This window comes from Hyperolius riggenbachi, chromosome 2 (genome assembly GCF_040937935.1).
Source record: "Hyperolius riggenbachi isolate aHypRig1 chromosome 2, aHypRig1.pri, whole genome shotgun sequence".
NCBI lineage: Eukaryota > Metazoa > Chordata > Amphibia > Anura > Hyperoliidae > Hyperolius > Hyperolius riggenbachi.
This window is the reverse complement of record NC_090647.1, coordinates 161,367,981-161,393,091: the sequence shown is the minus strand read 5'-3', so window position 1 is coordinate 161,393,091 and position 25,111 is coordinate 161,367,981. Positions and strand designations below refer to the sequence as shown.

Genomic DNA, 25,111 nt, shown 5'->3' with positions numbered 1-25,111 from the left:
ACATTTATCACAGATGGCAGCATCATTACTGTTGACTACACTCATCAGTTTTGCCAACTCATCCCTTTAATTACTGACACATCTAAGTTTTACAGGTTCTGGGGCTACTTACACATAATCAGTGCCTTAACTGCATCTACCTAGCCACAAAACCTGTATAATTCATATGTGTCAGTAATTAAAGGGATGAGTTGGCAATACTGACACTCATCACTGTGGAATTTTTATTTGTGTAAAGTGCCCAGGAACTACACATGATCTCCCAGAGTGCTCTGGGGCAGAGGGCAGCATGAGATCATAGTCCAGGATAAGCATCACTGAGAGGGTGGGGCTACATACCAATCTACAGTAATATATAGATAGAAGTAGTGTTACTGATGCTGAAACTAGTATAATTAACATAAAAAAATGGATATCATTACATTCTACTACAGTGTATGCCATTAAAGTTCCTCTTTAAGTAACCATAGGCACATAGTGTTAAACTGATATCCTTCTTAATCCTCACTTTAACATGACACACACAACCATACACATGCACCTGTAGAACTCAAGTACTTCAAAATAGAAATCTACTCAAAGCATTAATTTTAATAAGGGCTTAAGGAAAATGTTGCTTGTTACTTTGGTCTCTCAAATGGTTCCTGTTACTGAAAACACTGCAAGACATGTAACTCATCATGTACAAGTTGCCAACCTAACAGAAGGCAACTGAGAAACAACACGTTCTATAAAAAAACCTTCTATAGCAAAATCAAAACAGCGTGTACTTACCCTGAAAAACACTGGCTCATAGAAAAAGAAGTTGCTGAACAAGAAATGGAAACTGGCTGACCATAATCAAAAGTAAAGCGTATAACAAAATATACTCAAACATATTAATGTGAAGGGTAATAATAACATGCAGGCACAGACATATGCAGATGAAACACAATAGAGAAAGAGTGGTATCAAAGACATTACAAATCATAGAGCTAAAAGGTGCAGCCTCAGTGTGGTCTATTGGGAAATCTAGATAAAAGACTAATACTTTGTATACCAATATGTTTGTTTAAAAGTGAATATCCAAATTTAAACCCTCTTTCAATTAAAAAGATTGTTTTGGTGCTTCGAATTTTCAAGAAGAGATGTCAAACAGGAAGCAGGGAAAGCAGCGAGCCATTATTCACCAGGAGCTGGGAGATGTGTCCAATGTGTGCATAGTACGGGAGGGCAAGGGCATAGAATGGGTGAAAGGGGGCATGGCAGGGGTGAGGACAGATGGACTTCCTGAATCAGGGAACACATTTAAACTCTAAGGACTCAATTTGCCCTGGCAGTGCCTTGTTACTGATAGAAGTGTGCTGTATACCATTCCACATATACCAACAGATAGGGAGACCAATCCATCAGGTCATTTTAGAAAGTGAATAACAAAAAGACATTTGTAAGAGCCAGAAACCCCATTCTTAAATTAACTGTCATAGTGAAGTTTACAGATGGAATAAGGATCATCTTCAGGTCACTCGTCCAACTGAACCATAGTAGAGTCTGTGTTGTGGCATCTCTTTATTGCATCTGTATGTGTCCAGTGGTTTGGTGTAACTGGCTGGACAATGTGTCATTGGCTTCACATATCCAAGTGTTGTGGTGTGTACTGTACGGTTTGGAAGATTGTCCTTCGATTAATAGTGAAGTTTATAATTAGACACAGTTATTTCCCATTAAGGGACCCATTTCTAACACAGCATTACAAAAAGTGAAGCATCACTCCCAAAACTTGCCAACATCTTACAAGAGAAGGGATGAGACCCCTTGCATTTTTCTGTAAGAATAGTTTTGCTATTTACAAGGTGGAAAATGCTATTCCTGTCCATGGAGCTGCAGAGGCAGTTGTGATGAGTCTGACAACTAAAAGTAAGCCTCTCCCACTGGGGAGGAAGACCCTGAGCTATTTAGATCACTCAGCTGCTGGTGCAGGCAGAGTGGTACCAGGTTCTTGAAGAAATAATGGCGGCTGCTCAATTGCTTAGAGAGCTGATGTGGTATGGTAGTAGGCTCAGTGATGCAGGACTGGATGCCACTCCTTAAACAGGAGTCCGCTTGACACCTGCTTGACACCTGCCTCCATAAAATCAAATCCTTTATACAAGTACAGTAGAATTACAGACAGTCAGCCGCTCTGTCACATAGATGTACTGTAATTGAACGTTCCTGTACTTGTATATGCTTCAATGAAGGCTTTCATTTTATAGCGGCAGGTGTCCAGCAGATTGCCTGTCTGATTGACTGTGGGAACAGGAAATGGAGGTCTGAGGGGAATTCAGTAGGTTGAGGAGGGCGTGCTAGATAATTATATATCTCTTGAGTAAAAGGCAAAAACTCTGCATTTGTAAAACTTTACTTTAGATTATTACAAATGCAGGTTATTATGGAGTGGATGTCTTTAAAAATGACTTATGCCCAAATTGCATAATTTTGGGAGATTAAAGAACCTGAAATTTTACTGTATTAACATTTAGGTCACAAACCAACCACAAGAGATTTATTTTATTAAATTTAGGCTTAAAATACAAATGAACACATGTTTCTAAAGGAATTATTTAAAGTTACTGAATGTCATAAACATTTAGCAACATACCACCTAACTTTTTTTTGTTGTAAAAAATGAATGAATTGCCAAATACTGTGGGACTGCATCTTTGCTAATCTGCATATGTGTGCATTGTTATCAGACAGCAACTTCATCATAACATTACTGTTATTACACAATCATTCAAACCCAGCAGGCAGTCAGTAAATGCTTTATGATGATCTCACAAATATGACTAGTCCAAGAAAGATGACACGTTTGCTGGTCTCCCGCTAGTAGGCCTGGTGCACACCAAAAACCGCTAGCAGATCCGCAAAATGCTAGCAGATTTTGAAACGCTTTTTCTTATTTTTCTGCAGCGTTTCAGCTAGCGTTTTGCGGTTTTGTGTAGCGTTTTTGGTGTAGTAGATTTCATGTATTGTTACAGTAAAGCTGTTACTGAACAGCTACTGTAACAAAAAACGCCTGGCAAACCGCTCTGAAGTGCCGTTTTTCAGAGCGGTTTGCGTTTTTCCTATACTTAACATTGAGGCAGAAACGCATCCGCAATCCAAAATCTGCTGCAGCCCGGGAGTATGCGTTTCTGCAAAACGCCACCCGCTCTGGTGTGCACCACCCCATTGAAATGCATTACCCTAGCAGATCCGCACCCGCAAGCAGATCGCAAACCGCAGCGGAAACGCTCCGGTGTGCACTAGGCCGTAGAGAATAAACATCCCATTGTATGGTCATCTGCAGAACATCCTAAATGCCTCAAACCCACCTTTACCACTTACTGCACCAAGCACGCGAACACTCATTTCAGAATCAGGGGTGATAGCGATGGACAGAATTGAAATAAAGGCACCCACCTCGCAATGCTTCCGCCAAATGTCAATATTCTTGCGCTGAGCTTTGGAGAAATGGTCCCATGCTTTTTGTCTGGTGGAAGCGTTGAAAACGGCCACAATCTGCTCAACTTCAGTGAACAAGGAAGTCAAACAAGACAAGCAATTTATGTTGTGGTCATTCCAGAGAAAGCAAAACAAAGACACATGTGAGCTCTATGGATCATGCCCAAACACATCACCCATAGCCACCCAATCATGTGTCTTTAGTACTTACATTTACTGTCGGAACTGTATTCTTCAAGCGTCCAATACTTTCATTTACATATATTTAAATACTACAGTAAATTACACAGCGATTAGCTACAGAAGGAAGTCTCATTAATTAGTGTCAAGTGCAGTGCCATCCATATAGTCCTTTTGCGGACCAAAATTAGTATGTCTTTGTAGGACACCATCTCAAATAAAGAGCTGTCTACTGACCCCACCTTCCACTGCCTTTGTGTGTGCGATTAGGTAAGTGTGTTGTTACTGTTGTTGCACTAATCATAAAAGAAATTACTGAACCTTAACTTTCAAAAAATGAGTAAACAAAATCAAACAAAGGCCTATACACACTTAGTGCCCCAGTTCAGGCACAGTTTTAAGTATAAATAAAAAAGTTTCTAAAAAGGTAGTATTTGCAAAATAAAAAATGCAAATAACTGTGGCACCACTTCATTAACCCTCAGTAACCAACCGCTGCCTGCTCACACAATTAAACCCAACACAATCTAGCACCCTTTCTAAAGATCACCTGGAACAAAACTGTGCCCAAACAGGAAGAACATACAGTCAAGACTGTACACCGCATGAACCAGGCCTAAAGCGCTGCAAGACACAGGTGCTAAACACGATGCTGCCAGCATCTGTGCCTGACTTGCTTGGCTGTCTAGTAGGTTTTGTTGTCTTTTTTTAACTTTAAGTCGACCTGCACTCTTGCAAAGGACAGAAGGAATACATACAGAAATGCACCCTGTATGTATTTAGAGAGTTTAGCTTATCTAATCCCCCCATCTGTGATTATTCACCACTGTAATTTGATCGCTCAGCGGTGTCAGCTCAGGAATATCCTCTACCACGGTAGAGCAGGTAATTTGTAAACACAGGATGTTAATTTGTCTGCTTCTATAAAATCAGGAAGCAGACACACTGCAGATGTATTGCAGGATCTGTATCAGCTGTAACAAAGAAATGTTTTTCTTTAAAGGTTATTATGCCATTTCCTATCTTTTAGAGCAGAGAGGAAATTCCGAGTTGAGGACCGCTTTAATTTATAAAAAAGACACTTTTGAAGATTGCCACAGGTGCTATAGTGTGTCTATAAGTGATCTGTGTCTATGACCAGGCTTGTTGTGTAACAGATTTGCAGTATTTGTATTCTACAACATGTAGTTCTCCAAAAGAAAGTTGGAAAAGTGTTGAATGTCTCCAGCTGGTGATGTGCAATGTTGCAGCGATATCTGGTATACACTCAGGAAACATGTCTCTTGTGGGCTAGGACAGCTGAATGATGACCTACATGATAACACTCATGTATGTTTAACTCCCTCTTGGGCTCTAGGCAGAGAACAGCTGCATGAAGCAGACGGCAAAAGTCCTTGGTACAAAGCACAGATCCCTCATTAACCAAGGCACACGTACAAGCATTTTCCTCAATGCGAATGGTATTTAAACTTTCCAATATGTTTTAGCACTAGGTGCTTAAGCGAAATAGACAATTAGCAATTTCCTCACTGGTAGAGGCCTAATGAATCTTGAGTTAACATTTATGAAGGACTGTGTGTGAGCCATACAGATGTTTAATAACAGCAGCATCCACCAGACAGGCTGCCGTGGGTGGGAAATAGAGACCTAGGCACACAATATGTTAATCATGCACTCCTAGCATCTGAAGCAGTTCTCTGACAAGTTGAAAGTAGTAAAGCATCATCTAACAGGCCTGGAATGATAATTTGATTCCCTAAGAAGTCGTATTCCAAAGACCGAACAATATGCAGCATGTCCTACAAGCAGACCTGAAGCAGGGAGACACACAAGACTATGAGGTGGCTAATAAATAAAGCCTTTGAGGGTAAGCATGCAGAAGAAAACTGCAATTTCCTATTCCAGTCATTGCTGAAAAATGGTTATCACTGTCCTCACACAACCCCATGCCCCCACATGCACACCTGCCTAGCCACTTAAATATTCATAGGAACCGCCTACAAAGTTACACACAGCTTGGCATCACACTTGGGTACACTAAACACTACGTGTTTCCATGTAGTTATAAATGCACTTCTTGTAATACATTTAAAAGCCATTAGATAGTTTGGTAGCTAATCGCAAAAAATCTATCAAAAAAGGGGTGTTTTGAAATAAACGCACAATTCAAGACTTTAAATCTTCCTCTACCGAGGAACTTTAGTGAAAATAAGTTAATGAATAAAACGGCTTATATTTTACAATAATCACTTGTAAATTATTTACTCAGTGTTTGCCCACTGTAAATGTAAATTTTCCTCACCCCTTATATACAGTCTGAAACTGGCCACATGTTTAGTCCTGATCTCTGCAGAATGTTAATTTATTGAGAGTTCTATGCACACAGGGGAGATACTCCTTGTTTGGCCATTGGAAACAGCAGACAGGAAACTAAGATAAAAGGAAACAAATCTCAAACACAAGTTTCCCACTTTTAGAATTTACTTCACTTTTTGGTCACGTAAAGAGAGCCAGAGATGAAGCGCCCTCATGTATTTTATTACATTTATCCGTGGGAACATGACAGTAACCAACTACCCTGCTTTTAGTTTAATTATTCTCTGCTTAATCTTTCTGTTATCAGCTGTGATAAGAATCCCCGACTGAGCATTCAGTCTAGGTTTGACCTGGAATCATTATAGCTGAGTCAGTCTCCTGTGGAGTGTTTTCAAGCCCAAGCCTGCCCCCTCCTTCTCTTGCAGAAAGAAGCTCAGAAACAGACAAGTGTGGCTGTGTGATCTGTGTGCACTGTGCAGCCAGTCATCATTATTATCTACTGTATGCAGTTTCATTTCTATGAGAGACACTTCCTACAGGCAGCCACACAGCATACCAGAATAATAAAGTTGAAAGCACACAGATGAAAGGCTGCAGCAGCAACCCTACTTGTTTATAGTCTCATAGAGGCTAGACAGCACATCCAGAACAGCTAATAATCTGGAAGCAGAAGGGATATGAGCCGGCGGCCATATTGAATTTTTCCTGAAGCAATAATGGATAAAAAACACTCAAAAAGGCACACCAGAGTGACGAAATTATCAGGTAGAGCATTTATTCTTTACAAGCTATCGACTGATATGTTTATTTTGTGTGAATCGTTCATCTCTGGTTCCCTTTAAAGAGGAACTCCAGTGAAAATAATTGTAATAAAAAAGTGCTTAATTTTTCCAATAATTAGGTATACATTATTTAGTCAGTGTTTGCTCATTGTAAAAGTTTACCTTTCCTGGATTTACATTCTGACATTTATCACATGGTGACATTTTTGCTGCTGGAAGGTGATGTCACTGGAAGGAGATGCTGCTTGCATTTTTCGCAGTTGGAAACAGCTGTAAACAGTTATTTCCCACAATGCAATGAGGTTCACAGACAGGAAACTGCCAGGACCATGGCCCTCACAGTTTCCTGTAGGAGTAGTTTCACCACAATATCAGCCGTACAGAGCCCCCTGATGATCCGTTTGTGAAAAGGAAAAGATTTCTCAAGGAAAAGGGGGTGTCAACTACTGATTGGGATGAAGTTCAATTCTTGGTCACGTTTTCTCTTTAAGGGCAACTCTGCTGGCCACTTCTAAACTACTTAGTCAATACAGCTTCTATTTTCCACTCTAGGGTATACGTATTTATAGTATTTCTTTGTTCCACTTTCAAGCCTTGTTTGTCAATGAAAATATCTTAAAAATATGCAGCTAAAAAAACTACCAAGGAAGAGCTCAAAAGTGGAGGGAAAGAGTGATCCATGCACATACTGCTACCCTACCTATAAAAAGGCAACATGGTATTTTTTGCGGGGCAAGATCACATGAAAAAGATAGAGGCCGAAAAATCTTGTTGCTATTGGTTTGACACCGTCTGAATCCAACAGTAGTGAAAAGCCTCTGGACGGTTCAGTGGCTTACCACTGCTGAGGCTTACTGGATCATCCTACAGCCCACCATTGCAGTACAGAGGTCGTCCAAATGTAGAAAAAACCTTGTCATATAGGTTTCTTCTGGCTATGCTCCCGGCCATGGACGAGTGTATTCAGACTGGGCATGCATAAAGACCATGCATGCCCAGTAGAATGTGCACTCATACATGAACGGAAAAAGCTGTGCATGAGCAGCTTTGTTCTCCTGGGCATGTGCAGTCAAGATGGCTGGGAGTGTATCCAGAAGATGAAGAGGGACCCTGTACTGGAATGGTGCACTTGACAAGGGATCTGGGAACCTTCTGGACCATCCAGAGCTTTCCAAATACTGAAGTGATTATCTAACTGCCCACATCTCCCCCAATTACAGGTGTGCTTTAATTTTCCCTTGCATTTGACTCTGCTGTGGTGCTCTACTATCAAAGAGGTGAAAGTGTTGCCTACTTTTTGATAAACATGTTAATTCACTTTTATATATAAACATTCTCAAAATTGGAGACCAATGAACGGGAAGTGAAAAGTGGAGAAAAATGGGATGTTTTAATATTAAATATGGTGGAAAAAAATACTAATATATGTCTCTTTCCCAGGTAAAGAAGCCTCAGTGACTGTATCTGGGAGTCAGAAAAGCACTACAGAGTTATGTTTTGTTTTGAAAGAAAGGTTTTTTTTTATATGTGTAGTTTGATGTATAAGAACATTCATTGCTCCTGTATTAAATGAATGTGAGTTCAGCTAAGAGCAGCCACAGAGTAGCGGGTATTTAGTCCAAGCACTGTTGATTATTCTTAAACCAAGAGCATTTAAATGCTCCACTGAGGTGCTCTCATATGCAACCTAATAAATGCCCTTCAGTCACCGCACCATGCAGAGAGAACAGAACACTCTTGTACAGGTAAATATGAGCATGTCTACATATCCATTGTACTTTCCAGTACATTGAGTGAGAAATAATTTGATTTTAGTCAAATGCAAGTTGTTAAAATGTTGTGACTGCATTAAGTCACGGCAATACTATACAATCTTGTCATTTATTCCAATTTATTATTTTATTTATTCTTACATGCTTGTTATAAAAATGATAGATATGCTTACAAATAAAAATCACACTGGAAGTATGCATTAACCAGCAGTGTGTGGTCATTTGGATTCATTCAAAAATAAATATACAGAATTAATAAGGAACACACCCTCAGCTTGCTTTATGGAAATAGACACAGACAATTCAAATTCTTCTGATTCTTGTGCCACATCTTGGGGGGGGGGTATGAAAATATATGAATGCCAACACTGCTTCAGAAACCAAATTGCCACCAATATTAGACCTGTCGGTATCCAGGTCTTTATTTTTCATAATAACCACAAATCACTGAGCAATCAAAAGATGTCTTCAGAGCCCTAGTTAATCATCCTAGATTTTCTTATTTGCAGTAAAGCTAACTGAAGCAGCTGTTCCAGAGAAATTGTCTTTGAAAAAGGGGCATTCCTGAATTAGAAAAGAAATTGCACTCCCAGCACACAGCAATGACTTGACTCCACTCACTTCCTTAATTTGCTGCTGAGAGATTAAGAACGACAGCTCAGCAGAATCTCACCATTTTCCTGACCAGTTCCTCCACGCTCAGTATTTAATAAACAATCCGAATTCTGAATGTACTTTTTCAAAAACAGTTATGTTCTCCTTTCAGCCACAAATATAACTTTCTTTAGTTTAGACAGGATGAACTGCTAATTTCTGACATGTCGGATCTGCTTCTGATCGAGAAATGGAATCGATTTTCGCAACTTTTGCATTCCACACGGCTACAGGTTCCAGTCGTCTGCAAACAATACCTCAACACTGGTGCCCACTCGCTCTGCTGTCACGCTGACAGCATGGCTTCCCTAACTCAGTCAGGAGCCACATTTATTGCCTTTACTGTGAGCCAATCACAGTAATCGTTGTTTATAAAGGGGAAGGATAGCTCTGGTCTTTCAGGAGCCAGAGCCCAAACTGGTTAAAGGAAAATGCGTTAGCGGTGCAATGCTAAAAAATTTTCGCATTGCACCGCTAACGCTAAAAAATGTATGAGTTAATGTTCCTGCACCAGCGGGAATGCGTAAAAATGGACGCAACACGGCCCACCGACCCCGAGGTCGGCAAAAACGAAACTAGCTGGCGGCAGAGGACTGAAGCAGCAGTGAGTGACTACGAGGGGACAGGATGGCTGCATGGGGCTGGTAGAAGCCCCAGGTAAGTGAAACAATTTTTTTTTTGCCTGAGAATTCCTTTAAAGATCCAGAGGCTTCTTTTTCAGTTTTTAATTTTGGTCATTAGACAGCTGAGTTAATGTGTGGAGATGGGAGGCTGAAATCTACACCCTGGCAGAGAGAAGAGGCTCAAAGAGGAATAGATTTCAGTTAGCTGCATGTGGAAGAGGCTAAGGATCTATTGCCCAAAACAGTCTTTGGGGTTCCATGGTGAAACAATAGCCGCTGTGATTCTCGGGGGGGGGGGGGGAGACAGGTTCAATGGGTGTGATGCATGGGACCCTATGATGATCTGTCTGCCAGGGAGGCCGGAAGGCTGTTGGCACACCCCTGTTAGGCTGTTCATATGCCTATTCATCATATGAAACACTCAGAGGTTGTACAGAGGACCTGTGTGGCTTACAACAGGTATGCAACCAGAATTACAATGTGGGTACTTCCTTCCTGCACTAAATAAAAAGCTTCAAGGGCCGGTGATCTCACAGGACAAATCACTACAGGAGAAGCCAGCAACTTGGGGGACACATATACACAAGAGTGACTGTTTGGTTGAGGAAAATGAAGAGTATATATAACTTTTTGAATTTCTAGACATGATCAGGGCTTATTTTGTAGACAGGATCCCATTATGTATTTTGTGTATTAATGTGGTTTTATTCTTTTCCTGGTGTAGTATAGGCTCCATTTGAGCTTTATACAAAATCATAACCATCACCCCCCTACATACTCAGAGCAAGGCTGAAAGAGATGAAACAAACTTGAATGAATAAAGAAGCAAAGTCAGAGTGCTGCTGCCAGCTGAAGCTTTCATGTAACATTTGCTATTAAATTTGTTATTAAAGTACATTTTCAATATAGGGCATACACCAATGTGATATATAAATATCTTATACTTCAGACAGAGCCTTATGAATCAATGGAGCCCTCAAACAGCTTTAGGCTGCCAGTCAGATGCATTTTAGTCTTATTAATGTAAAAGCTGAGCATCTAAAAGCCTGTTCCTGAAATTGCATTCGCAGCATTATTATATTGATCGAACGTCAGCTGGGAAATTAAAACTGGCTATTAAGAGTCTCAAGGCCACATGAGTTTGGTCCATAAGTTTTACAACCTTTAAAAACACTGACTAACATTCCCACCAAAAAATAATTGTCGAGAACCACCTGTACTGTAATTAACGGTCCTATAAAAACACTTTACCATAGTCTCATCAATATAATTGATCAGCTGGATCAGGCTGCAGCATCCAGCACAGCTCACAAGCAACATTTAGATGATCATCCTGCTGCTTACATCACCCTGGCAGACAACCTGAATTAATCCAAAGGTAGCGTTGCTCTAATAATGCCCTTAAAGCGGCTTTTAAAGGAAAAACTAAAAGTGTTTTTTTGTCAGAGACCTCTCCCTGCAATAAAACAAAAGGAACTTTAGCTTACTAATGACCAAAGCATTTAATACTGCTAATGATAATAAGCATCTCAATGTCTCTAAAGCAATTAAAGAGGAACTGTAATGAAAATGCATACATGCAAAAAGGGCGTCTGGAAAGAAGGGCGTGGGATATAGATGAAATAAGTTTTTATCTAAAACAAGATTTTTCCCTTATAGCTTATAAATGAAAATCAAGTGCTAAGTACCGTATATACCGGTGTATAAGACGACTTTTTAACCCTGAAAAATCTTCTGAAAAGTCGGGGGTCGTCTTATACGCCGAGTGTCAGAATGTCAGGTCTGGTCAGGGTGCCGTGTGTCAGGCAGAACTGTAATTACCTTATGCTGCAGTCATCCGGTAATAAGAAAGATAGATCGCGTTCTCAGTTTAAAAAATAACTTGTTGTAACAGCTTCTTGTGAGCAGCCGCTCGCACGGGTAGCAGTGCAGCTTCCGGCGTCACCTGACTTGTGACGCGTGCACTCCACAATACAGCCCGGCAATCTCTTCCGGCGTGAGCCTCATCAGTGGAGCGCACACGTCACCAGTCAAGGGACGCAGGAAGCTGCACTGCTACCTCCACGAGCTGCTGCTCACAAGAAGCTGTTACAACAAGTTATTATTTAAACTGAGAACGCGATCTATCTTTCTTATTACCGGATGACTGCAGCATAAGGTAATTACAGCTCTGCCTGATACACGGCACCCTGACACTCCTACTGGGGTAGTCTTATACGGCGAGCATACCCCAACCTCTACATTTTAGCTGGCAAAGTTGGGGGGTCGTCTTATACACCCAGTCGCCTTATACGCCAGCATATACGGTATGTTGAATTACGCCAATGAAATGGCAAAATACCATCCATAACAAAAACAATATTTGCACTTGTTGAATTAAATGAAACGGCAAAATACTGTCTATAACAAAAATGATATTTACACTTGTATCAACCATAGTAATACAATAACAGATATTACAGGTATTTTACTGCAACTATACCTAACTGTACTCTCACACAGATCTCTCTGTATCCCTAAACCCTAGACCCCCCCCCCACACCTTGGTGTAAATATGAATAATTTAATAAATTGTATACATTTCATACATTATACTGCAACTATACCTAACCCTACTCTCACACAGAACCCTCCCTGTACCTATCCCTAACCCCTAGACCCACCTGGTGGTGCCTAACCCTAAAACCCCCTTGGTGGTACCTAACCACTCCCCTGGCGGTGCTAACCCTAAAACCCACCTGCTGGTGCCTAACCTATCCGCACTGCACAAACACCCTTACACAGATATAAACAATAATATATTGATACCGTAAAATGCTTCACTACACATAACATGAATAGAATAAATTATATATTTTTAATAGAATAAATAGCCTTAAAATCACGTACACGTTAAAAATATTATAAATAGAAAAAGTTATCCTATGTAATAAAGCCCTACCTGTCCTTGCGACATCCTCCTGTCCCGTGTGTTTTGGCTACTGCGCATGTGTAGCCGATAAGACAGGAGGTGGATGGGGACAGGGGGGTGGGCGGATGGGTGCGTGCGCTGACATGCGGCGGTGGGGCGGTGAGAAAGATCTAGAGCCCATTTTTAAATGGGCTTAGGTCTACTAGTATATGTATAATAGAATAAATAGCCTTACAATCACGTACGCATTAAAAATCTTAAAATAGCGGTAATATTAAAACCACTTAAGGACCAGGGGTGTTTTGCCTGATCTGTGCTGCGTGGGCTCCCCAGCCCGCAGCACAGATCATGATTGAGCCAGGGCGACCAGACTTCCCCCCCCCCCATTTTTCCCCACTAGGGGGAGGTCCTGCTGTGGGGGTATGATCGCCGCCGGCTTGCTGTGTGTAGCGGGGGGGGGGGGCTTCACAAAGCCCACCTCCGCAGTGATTTCCGCCCTCCCTCCCCTTACCTCCCTATCCCTTTCGCTATGGGCGGCACAGGACGGCAATCCGTCCTGCGCCGCCTCTGATCGCCGATCTCCTTTACGGTGCTGCTGCGCAACAGCGCCATATGATGTAAACACCGGGGATTTCTTCCCCGCGTGTTTACAATTAGCCTGCGAGCCGTGAACCCTCCGTGAACTGACATGGAACGTTTCCATGTAATACCACTTACGACCTGCCGACGCCTATCGGCGTTAGGCGGTCGTTAAGTGGTTAAAAGCGATATATTAGTAAGATAATAAATCTGAAAACTATAATCGACGCATTATAATTCTAAAAACAAGGTTAATACCAAAAGCGGTGTATTTCTAATACAATAAGCTTGAAAACAATATTTAAGCATTATACATATGAAAACGAATTTTAAAACGATAAAATATGTGTAAACGAAAATGTACTTGTTACACTCCCGAAAGCAAAATTTAAAAATGCCATGAACGCCCCTGGGGGGGGGGGGGGGTTTCATGGTGGCATCTGGGACTCCCCTTTAAACAATATGTGGAATAAACCTTATTCTGTAAACGAAAACTTTTGTTGACATGATCCCTGCAACCGCTATTTCTCGGGCGCCCCAATTTCCTTTCTGGTGCCCAATAGCCAACATTTTGCATTGCAGCTTATGTATGGGTGTGCCCTTTTTGTTCATTAGCCATATGCGGCATTTTTACGGCTTCGGTGCAAATAACTAACGGTAATAAAATGTTTTTTTTTTTTTTTACAATATTCATTAATAAATGATTTAGTCAGTTTGTGGCTATTGTACCAATCTTTCCTCTCCCCGATTTACATTCTGAAATTTATCACAAGTGGTGACATAAGTGTTGGCAGGTGTAACGCTGAGGAATGGTTGCGTGTTCTGAGCTGAACAGAAAAATCACCTCGTCTCCCAGAGTTTACTGGGAGAAGAAGGGTGCATAGTTAATCAGCCTAGGCTGTGACATCACTGGGAGGGGGGGGGGGGGGGGGCTACACACCAATACACAGCTATATATAGATATAGGAAGTATTTAATGCCGAAATCAGGATAATAGCAGTAAAAATGGGTATCTTGAATAATTGACTGCATTCTGCTACATGTCCTTACAGTACCTCTTTAATGCACCACAATGCCGATTCATATGATTATTATTGCAATCAGCTGTATAACGGAACCAAAAACCACTATTTTGTCAATCACATGTAGCACTACCCTGCTCACTCACCTGATCTATTTTGATTTTCTTTTAAAATTTCCAAAAAATGTGAATGAAGTGATGCAACGGTTTGGGAGTGGCCATTACTGTGCAGCCAGTAAAAGTTCTCAAGCTCTCAAGTAGGAGGCTTGTAAACTATCTATTCAAAATATACCAGTAGGTTTAATTTTAGGGGTCTGTGTACTGTTTAAAAACAAAAAAAAAGGAATGCGGACACTTAGTCATACATTTATAGTAAAATTCCCTATATTCAGAAGGCAGAACAACCATTGCTAAATTTAAAATGTCAACACGTATTTGGACTTGTTTTTCCTTCTTAGCACACAAGACAGGCCTGACCACCTTTGGTTTCATGCTAAGAATAGTTAAAACATGGGGGTTGTGAAGGTGGATGGTATCTCCCAATAAATAAAAGAGGCCTCGTACAACCATAATGTGTAATCAGAAATTTTAATGTTTTGCACAGTGTGATGTAAAGTCCAACAAAGACTGATCTTCTTATGGTACCTCATTATCAGAAAACCCCTGCCATCACTGCAGCTCCTCCACTCCTCCAGACTGAGAACCAGGGCAAACAGGACAGCAAATGATCCCTCACACCCTGGCAATCACTACCTCAATCTTCTCATCAGACCACTGCTACAAATCCATCTCAACCAGGACTTGCAGACACAAACACTTTCCTACCCCAAGCTGTCCAACTCCTTAATGCTAGACCCCAAACAAACCAACCTCCCAGTCCTCCTATATCAATACAAACAATCCACTAGGCTTATGCGTCTCTACTCTATTATTGTGTACTTCTAATAGGTATTGCACCTATGCTCGTCTATTAATTTTACTATGTGAGCCTGGCTGTGCCAAAAACAATTCCAGGTATGACCCCTGTACCTTTTCCAATGGCACAATTGCATAACAGTTTAGAGATGAGAAAGAGCCCCTTCCCATTCCAAAAATGTTGGCGGGATGTACACCTAGCAGCTAGAGATGGTCAATTAGATGCTAATAATTATCATGTGCAAATCTAATGCATACTATATGCAGCTTGGCATTTGGCCAATCAAATTCAGCAAGAAGTGCATTTGACTGGTCCAATTACAAGCTGCATATAATCTGCACTAAATTTACATGCAAGCCAGAAATCTAAGCATCTCATTGACCACTGGCATGTGACAGAGTAGACCAGAAGGCTTCAACGGATACTAGAGATCTAGCTTCTTTTGGAACTTGTTCTTGAAGCAGATTTAGCAATACTCACTATATAGAGTGTAGATGCGTTTGTCACATTATCAAAATATATTTCTTTATTTTCACTTACTGTCCACCTGATCTAAATGCATGTGGCACTTAATTTCCAGATGGCTCCAACTGCCATTCACCAGCAGGTAGATGGGAACACTGCTAGTGGACCCAGGTGACTTAAGAAACAGTAATTAGACTTGACTCCGCCCTAATTCTATAAACTATCCTTTGAGTTTACACATGAAAAAAAAAACACTTTAAATGTTGGTCTGTTTTGCTGAACAAATCCTGTGCCATCTACCAATTATTCCGAGAAAGATAAGTCATAAAGAGAAATGATGTTCCTGCCCAATGATTGGATGCTGACTGTAGTCTTTGATATGTAAAGTGTATTGATCTGGTTTATTTGAGATGTGGTCAGAGACTGTAAGGAAAGTCGGTAGTAAATTTCAGGGTACCATTATCCATTGCTGTTATCTCGCCATTATATCGCCATTATTAAGGATGATTGATTCTTGGATGTACTGCATGTGACAACGTCATTCAGCTGAGACATCATGCCATTTGAGCACACAAACTACAATTCTTGCAAATGTATAAAACTTACCTTGAGTCAGTTGTTGGCCATACTGTGGGCCCAGATATATCACAGTTACTTACCCCAGAAATAAATGAATGAAATAAGAAGGTACTCACATTGAGTAAGTATTCCCAGGAGCTCTGTCTTGTAAATCTCCTTGGCTTGCTCCAACTGCTCTTCATGTGTTGCCTTTTCATTGATCAGGCGTCGCACATGACTATTTGCTGACTGCACCATTGAATAGAATTGGTTTGCAGACCTCCGATTAACTTCACCTCTCTCTATCCAGGTTTGGAGGATAGAGATGGCCTCTGAGAATTTGGTGTCATCTGCATAAGGAAGGGGAGAAGCAGAATTTCCTTAAGTCCACATTTTGTGAATAAAGCTTTTTAGCACTTGCAGTATTTAAAGATCAAAGAACACTAAAACAACAACCAGTCATTTGGAGTAGGTACATCTCATGCAGCAGAAAAAAAGTGCGTAAAAAGCTCATAGAACAAATTTTTCAGCACAGCATCATTACACAGTCTTCCTTTACTTCTAACTCTACACTACACTCAATAAAATATCCATACACAGTCCACTCTCAGGGCTCGTTTCCATATAGTGCACTTTCATGTGCGCTTAGGAATACACGATCGCAGGAAAAGCAGACAGTGCATAGACTGCACTGACTGCCGTTTCCAATCACCACTGAATCGCTGCGCATGGTTGCCTGCATTTCGGGGCGTTTCAGCCCGTGATCGCATTCAGTATAATGAATGGGATTCACAAGCCCCGCCCCCTCTGGGAGTGACGCACAGCACAGAGCCACGGAGCTCTGCACTGCATGGGAACAAGCCCTCACTTGTAACATTGCATTTAATATAGCTTTCCTACACTCCACCTCTACTTCTTGTTGGAATGTGTATTTAGCAACAACAGTCTATTATGTGTATATCTATTATGTATTGCCAGCTATAACCACAGGTTAAGTAGTGTGTTTTAGTAGCAAAGGTATTTTACTACATCTTGTGTCTAATGTGAGCTGTGAACATAGCTGTATTCTAAGTCTGTAACAGCCAGGAGAGCCATTAGCCATAAGGTTGATCAATTATAGCTGTTCTATCACTTATGATACTGCACTCCACTCAATACAACATTCCTACACACTCCACCTTAACTTCTAACATTGCATTGGATACTACATCCATACACACTCTACCTTTACTTCTAACACATCACTCAATGCAGTACTTCCCCTGCACCATCTTCACTTCTAACAATACACTCAACACAGTATTCCACATACTGTACTTTCACTTCTAACATTCAATTCCCTACTGCATTCCTACATGATCCACCTTTACTTCTAACATTCCACTCAATACTCCATGTAGACTTGTAATGTTCCCCTCAGTACATCATTCCTACACACCCCATCTTCATTTTTACTTTACTTTCACTTCTAACATTGCACTCAGTACAGCATTCACCTTTACTTGTAACCTTTAATTCAAAATACAGTTGCTGCATGCCTCACCTTCACTTGTAATCTTCTATTCAATAAATGTAGATAAAGGATTAATAAGGAATAACGTCCATCCCCAGTTATCATCCAAATAAAAAAAACCACAAAAAAAACAGGTGTGGGTTTTTAATAAGTCATATGAAAAGGTAACATTATTTAGTGCTTGGGACTGGGTGATCACAATCACAGGAGGCTAGGTGATTACTGTTGCATCACAGGAGGCTGAATGAACACTGAAGTGTCACAAGAGGCTACATAGTCACTGCCATGCCAAATGAAGTTATGTACTGCTATGTCACAGGAGGCTGTGTGATCACTGCAGTATCACATGATGCTGAGTGACCATTGAAGTGTCACATGAAGCTAAATAGTCACTGCCATGCCACATGAAGTTTAATGACTTCTGCTACATCACGTTTAAAAAGAGAATTTTAAAACATTTCATTAAAGAAAAAAAATTCTAAGTGCTAGACTAGATAAGACTTTCAGTATATGGCAGGGTGGGGTTAGGGCAGACTATGAAGTACTAGAAAAGACTAGTGGTAATAGTTAGCCATCTCCTACTGCTAGTCTGCATTGCTTGTGGTCCTACTCCATAACCATTTGTATCCTAATGAGCTAGTTCAAATGGCACAGAAGTTTATTCTATGATTCACCTCCTGGATTTTCGACAACCTGCCATTTGTTCTCATTTTCTAATTGATGCCACTACGCAATGCATACAGGACAGCTAAGTCTTCTCAAAAAGCGCCATCAGCTGTGCTATCATCCCCATTAACATGTGTGGTAGGCTGAATGCACAGCTGTAGTGCAGAAACTATGTGCTCAAACTCCATTTAGCCACCCAGCCAAAGGGAAAATCAGATGTGACATAAGACTTATTGGCCTCAATTCACTAAGCTTTATCGAACACTTTATCGAAAGTTTGATAACTTACCTCATGAGTATAATTTTATTTTGAATTCACTAAGGTGTCATAGATTCATTGAATGTTTTATCGATAAAACATTCAATAAATCTATAATACCTCAGTGAATTCAAAATTAGATGTCACTTATGAGGTAAATTACCAAACGTTCGATGAAGTGTTCGATAAAGCTTAGAGAATTGAGGCCATTGTGGCCAAGTTGTCGCTCTCATGCCACAAGTTGGACAAGCCAGTTATAGAAAAACTACAGAATAGCCTGAAAAAAGTATTTCTATATTCAATCAATTTACTAGATCAACCAAATTTAGTTAATTATTATGATTCTTTTGAACAAAATGCACACTATCATAAGTTACATAATATGAAACAAAGCTTTCTGAATTATGTGTTATACTCATTATTTAAGGTAAGCTCCCTTATTCGGAAGAAGCACAGTGTTGCTACTATGTGGAGCTAACCCATGATATCCATCTGAAAATCCATCAGAGACTTCCTTCAGGGAGCCACTAACCTTCTTAAAGCAGGTCAATAAATAGTGAAGCAACTCAGTGACCTAGGTAAACAGGGGCACATGGGAGCCCTGTGTGTATATAACATTTCACACAATCAGGGCTGTTACAAACACCGCGTACTACTCACACATACAGCAGTTCTATAGCGGTCTTCCTCTAACATACATTATATTCACATTGCAAAATAAAATCTGATCTACTAATAGCATTCATAATGCAAAACCGATTTCACAGGATATTAAATACAGGTCTCCACCACACCAGTCCCTTCCAGCCAGAAGAGATAACTTATGTAGTCTGATACTTGCGTTAGTATTCTAAAACAAACAGAAGTCTCAGATGCAGATGTATACTTGTAGTTATTTTACTCGTACATTTCATGCTGGCTGCGGTTTAATTTAATTGCCTTTCCTCAGCTTCATTTTACAACAATATCAGTGTGAGGTTTTTTTTGTTATTAAAATTAGAGACTACATAATGCTTTTATATATTTGCTCTACCAGAGGACCACGAGCTTAAGGACTTTGTGGTGCTCTGCTGTACAGATAGTCTATGAGATGCTAATTTTTCTGACTTGCATGCAAATATAATGTAAATTGTACGTGGCTTAAAATTGAGCAAATGGAAACTAGCAAAAAGTGCACTCATGTGACTTATCTAGGAATAAAAACACAAGAAATGGCATGGGAGGAGATGCTCCAAACTGAGAAACCCAAATTTGAAAACAATGAAGACAATGAGTGCACTTGGGGATGGAGCAAGCACAGAGGAGAGCAGTGACTGCATAGAAGGGCAGTGGAGGCACACAGGGGGAAACCGCTGGCACGGTTTGGGGGAATTGGGGGCACACGGGGAGGAAAGTGGAGATGCACAGGGTGCACAGTGGAGGCACGGGGAGACAGAGGGGGGCATTGAAGGTACAGGGTTCCAATTTGAATACAAATTCAACTTAAGAACAAATCTACAGTTCCATCTCATTTGTTAACCAGGAACCACCTATATTTGGCTATAAGAACAGTGTGACCACCAAGGGCCTGAAGAAGATGAGCCTCTGCTAGCAATATGGAGGCTTTTTGCAGGCTTGGGACTTTTTTTTTTTTTTTTGCTTGTTGTCAGAATTAAAGAGGAACTTTACTGAACACAAATTAATAAATACAACTGCTTTTTTTTATTATTAGAAATTATAATCATATATACTAAAGTTTGTACACATGTATACAAAGTATTTTTTTTTCTATTTGGGCAAACTGGTAAATAAAGATTATTCACAACATTTTTTTAAGGATTCCTTAGTTCACAACATGTTCTAACAAGTGTCTAAAACATTTGTAGACACACACACACACACTTTTAATTTTACCTGATAAAAAATGAACTATAGTTAAACATCTCTCTAGGACAGTCTAATATCACTCAGACATTAGAAAGATCGAGAATGGCTACCCTGAGTTCCTACACACAACGGTTGACTTCATGATGTTGGTAAGGGCTGCAAGTAACAGATTGACCATGAGGCTTCCCCACGGTTTTCCAGTTTTAACAAACCAACCTCACTTTATTACTCCCTATAAAGGTCTGTTTGCGAATCTGCAGGCTGAACAGTGATTGTGGAAAGCAAATACTGTACTGCAGAAGATATTGTCTGTTGTGCAATAGGAGCATGATATAACAAGTGTGATGTTACCCTCTCAGGTAACAGAGGTCACAGCAGTTGAGAAGACCTTTCCTTACCTTTCAGCTTGTCTGCCAGCAGTGTGGCTTCATGTTCGGAATAATGCATGATTGCCGGAGGGGATGGGGGGCGGAACTTGTCCACTTCCAGCCTGCGACGATGGCGTTCTTCCCTTGCAAACATTCTCTGTTTACATTCCCATTCATAAAAGTCATCCCTCGCTTGTGCAAAATCCACATGGAGGCGACCAGAGTCCTTTTTATCTGTACTGGATCCTAATCGCATCCGATAACCTTTGCATAATAAACGTTCTAATTACTATCACAATAATATGATCACAATATACATACATCATATATATGCATTATGGCCAAGATGAGAATGATGAAATATGCATTATGTATGCTAGTCTTCAGTACAGATGAATGAAACGATTATGATTTAATGCAAATTTAATTCATCAGTAGGAAAACAAGATATTGTACACAGTAGGAGTACTGTCGGCTCCTATGCTTTCTTGAAATACAGTATAGAGTCTGATCTACTAGAATTCAGCTCCCATACAAGCACAGAAAGAATAGAAGCAAGATGAAAAAATGTCCAGAGTATCATAAAGCTTCATGTTATGAATGCTTATACTGTCAGTAATACGCAGCTTAGGGCAAGTTCATAAATTGGCACCCAGTGATTTAAGAAGAGGATGCATTTAGGCATGTGGAAGAGAAGAAAGCAGCATTGTCTCTATTTCCACAGAAGCCACAGGGGATTCTATCTCTGTAACGTGAAGGCCAAAAAAAAAAAATACATACTCAGAGCTTTCTAGAAGCAAAAATAGCTCAGATCAGGATGTTTAACATATCACTTTACTGCAAATTGGGAATGAGGAAATCGTAGTCACCCAGGGGCAAAAAGTTAGATGTTAGCTAGTTAGAGGAACACCTCTGTATAGTCCAGAGGCTCCCCATCTCCTCCTCAACCCCCCGCTGTTGCCATGCCTGGAACCTCTCAACATATTCGACAAGAGCTTTGAAAGATATGTTCTCATGGCCATGCTCCCCTTTCGTGAACGAGCATGGCCATACTGTCCAAAAGCAAGTACGGCCACCTCTGTGCAGTAAGCTTTAGATGCTGGGTCCATTTCAGTCCTAGATGTAATTAGTAAATTATGCCCTAACCCTACAGAAAACTGGTGTATGCACACCGTGGCTGCCTTCAAAGATGATACCACTATCATATGATTAAATTACTACTATTCTTCTGGCGAGAGAGAATACTGGATGGAGGCACTTGGGGCTAATTAGGAAGGTAAATACATACCAAAAGTTGCATGCTTAAGGATAACCTACCACACCAAAGTAAACACGATGTTGACTGATCCTATGTTCACTCTACTAGTGTAAATACAGTATGTATCAAACATAAGGGGATGATTTAGCTATACTTATGGTTTTAGACCATTTTATCAGTTGTAAGGTGATGGTAATTTACCCCAACAAGTATCTTCCAACATTGCCTGTCCACTTAGTACTTCCAAGCTCCCAAAGTACTATCCCCAGTACTGCAATGCCAACCAAATATTACACCTAATACAGCCATGTACACCTTTATATATTGCCCCCAGTTGCTACTTCCTTATATTTACCGTATTTTTTGGACCATTTTATCCCCCAAACATGGAGGGAGAAAGTGCCTGCATCTTATGGTCCGAATGCTACCCAGATGTCCCTCCACTGAGAATCCCTGTTGTAATGCGACCCGCCCCCCTTGCCCTGCTCTATACTGTCCCATGCCTCTGTCCTCATCTATCTTTTCCCCCTTCTCTCCGCAACTGTCCCGCCCTCCTCTGACTCAGTCTTCTGTGGGGAGTGTGCAAGTGGCTTACCACTGCAGCCTAGTGATGATGAGCGGTGAGCCTCCAGGGAAAAGCCGTGGAAGAGTCCTTTATATAGGAGAGAACAGAGGCGCCAAAAGGATAAAAAGGGTTTTAAATGAGCTTAAAAGCCAAACATTTGGTAATTAGAGGAGGCAGTGGTGGACTTACCTCCTCCAAGCAGACACAACACGACTGTACATTCAGTCTATTTATTAACGAACTCCAGATAAAACAAAGCAACGCGTTTCACGGGTCAGTGCCTGCTTCCTCAGGCAATAGAAAAAGGAGTTACAGCATCTAGCAAAACAAACAACACTCGGCACCTCTGTACTACAGAACTCCAGATAAAACAAAGCAACGCGTTTCACGGGTCAGTGCCCGCTTCCTCAGGCAATAGAAAAAGGAGTTACAGCATCTAGCAAAACAAACAACACTCGGCACCTCTGTACTACAGAGGTGCCGAGTGTTGTTTGTTTTGCTAGATGCTGTAACTCCTTTTTTTATTGCCTGAGGAAGCGGGCACTGACCCGTGAAACGCGTTGCTTTGTTTTATCTGGAGTTCGTTAATAAATAGACTGAATGTACAGTCGTGTTGTGTCTGCTTGGAGGAGGTAAGTCCACCACTGCCTCCTCTAATTACCAAATTTTTGGCTTTTAAGCTCATTTAAAACCCTTTTTATCCTTTTGGCGCCTCTGTTCTCTCCTATGTAATATTGTATCCACCCTGGGTGGAGGGTTGCAACCCTTTTCTACTATCTACAGAGAGCGACTTCTTATTCCTGAGTGGGGTCAGGATAATCTCCCCACCTGCCTTTACAGTGGTTGCCTATTGGTGACCCATGCTTGTGAGTATAACAACTATTACTCTTTGTCATTATCCCCTTTGTCAATACATACTACACTATTGGGGCTCTTGGTGTTCCTCTGTTTATCTCGTGTGGAAGAGTCCGTGCACGCTGAAGACATTTCCATCCCTTCACTTCTGCTGACTGTGCAAAGATCGCAGCTTACTGATGCAGGCTAGAGATGATCGGCGGTAAACCTGTGGGGAAAAGCCGCGTGGGTGTCCGTGCACGCTGCCTACGTTTCTCTACCTTCACTTCCGCTTACATCACCAATGTGGAAGTGAAGGTAGAGAAACTTAGGCAGCGTGCACGGACACCCACGCGGCTTTTTCCTAGAGGTTCACCGCTCATCATCATCACCAGGCTGCAGCGGTAAGCCACTTTCACACTCCCCACAGAAGACCGAGTCAAAGGGGGACGGGATAGCCACGGGGAGGAGGGGGACAAGAAAGAGGAGGACAGAGGCATGGGACAGCAGCAAGACACGGGGACAAGATTGAGGAGGACAGGGGGAAACTGGCACATAATAGAGGATAGGAGATGGGACAGCAACAGGACACAGGGGGACAATATAAAGGATGACAGGGCAGCAGCGGGACACAGTGGACAAGATAGAGGAGGACCGAGGGACGGGACACAAGGGAAAAGATAGATAAGGCTAAGGGGAAATGGGCACAGAATAGAGGAGGTCGGGACAGCAGCAGGACACAGTCGGACAAGATAGAGAAGGACAGGGGGACAGGATAGCAGCAGGAAACAGGAGGACAGGACAGCTGCAGAACACATGGGGACATGATAGAGGAGGACGGGGCAGCAGCGGGGACACGGGGGATAAACGAGAATATAAAGGGGACAGAGGATGACACAAAGGAGACACTAAAGATACAAAGGGGGCACAGGGACACAAGATGTACAAGGGGGACATAATAATTGGGGAGGGTAGAAGACCCACAAGACGCTTCTGTACCATGGATGCACCATGTTTAGTATTTTTTTCCCATGGTTTTTGTTCTCTAAACCTAGGTGCGTCTTATGGTCCGGAGCGTCTTAAGGTCCGAAAAATACGGTAATGATGCAAAGAAGCATAAAGTACTTATAGTTGTGACATGACACAGTCAGCACTTCCTTTTTTCCTTTCTTATTTGCACTCTTGCCAGCTCTACTAATGGCTATGTCCATCAATGCTTGTGTTATATAAAAACAGTAGTAGTGGAGATGCAGATGTGAAGGGAGCCAGCTGTTGTCCAAGTGAGCTATCCATGGCATAACTAATAACCAGGGATGGTCAATGAGATGCAAATAAGTATTATGCAAATTCTGAATGCAAATTTATGCAACTTGAAAATGGACCGATCCAATTCCACTCTGGCGGGATTGGATTGGTCCATTTTCAAGCTATATACTATGCCAGGCATGGGCAAACTTGGCCCTCCAGCTGTTAAGGAACTTCAAATCCCACAATGCATTGCAGGAGTCTGACAGCCATAGTCATGACTCATAAAGGCAAA

At 41.2% G+C, this 25,111-nt stretch overlaps 1 protein-coding gene across 10 annotated transcripts in view; it reads right to left on the bottom strand.

Annotated features, from left to right (window-relative positions):
- Positions 1 to 25,111, bottom strand: part of ENOX1 (ecto-NOX disulfide-thiol exchanger 1) — a 723,730-nt gene that overhangs the window by 119,916 nt on the left and 578,703 nt on the right. For all 10 annotated transcript variants that reach the window (XM_068267775.1, XM_068267774.1, XM_068267784.1 and 7 more), the window contains 3 exons: positions 20,945 to 21,178; positions 16,380 to 16,592; positions 3,424 to 3,530 (listed from right to left, as the gene is read on the bottom strand). In XM_068267775.1, coding sequence (XP_068123876.1) covers positions 3,424 to 3,530; positions 16,380 to 16,592; positions 20,945 to 21,178 — 554 coding nt within the window. The remainder of the gene's footprint in view (positions 1 to 3,423; positions 3,531 to 16,379; positions 16,593 to 20,944; positions 21,179 to 25,111) is intronic.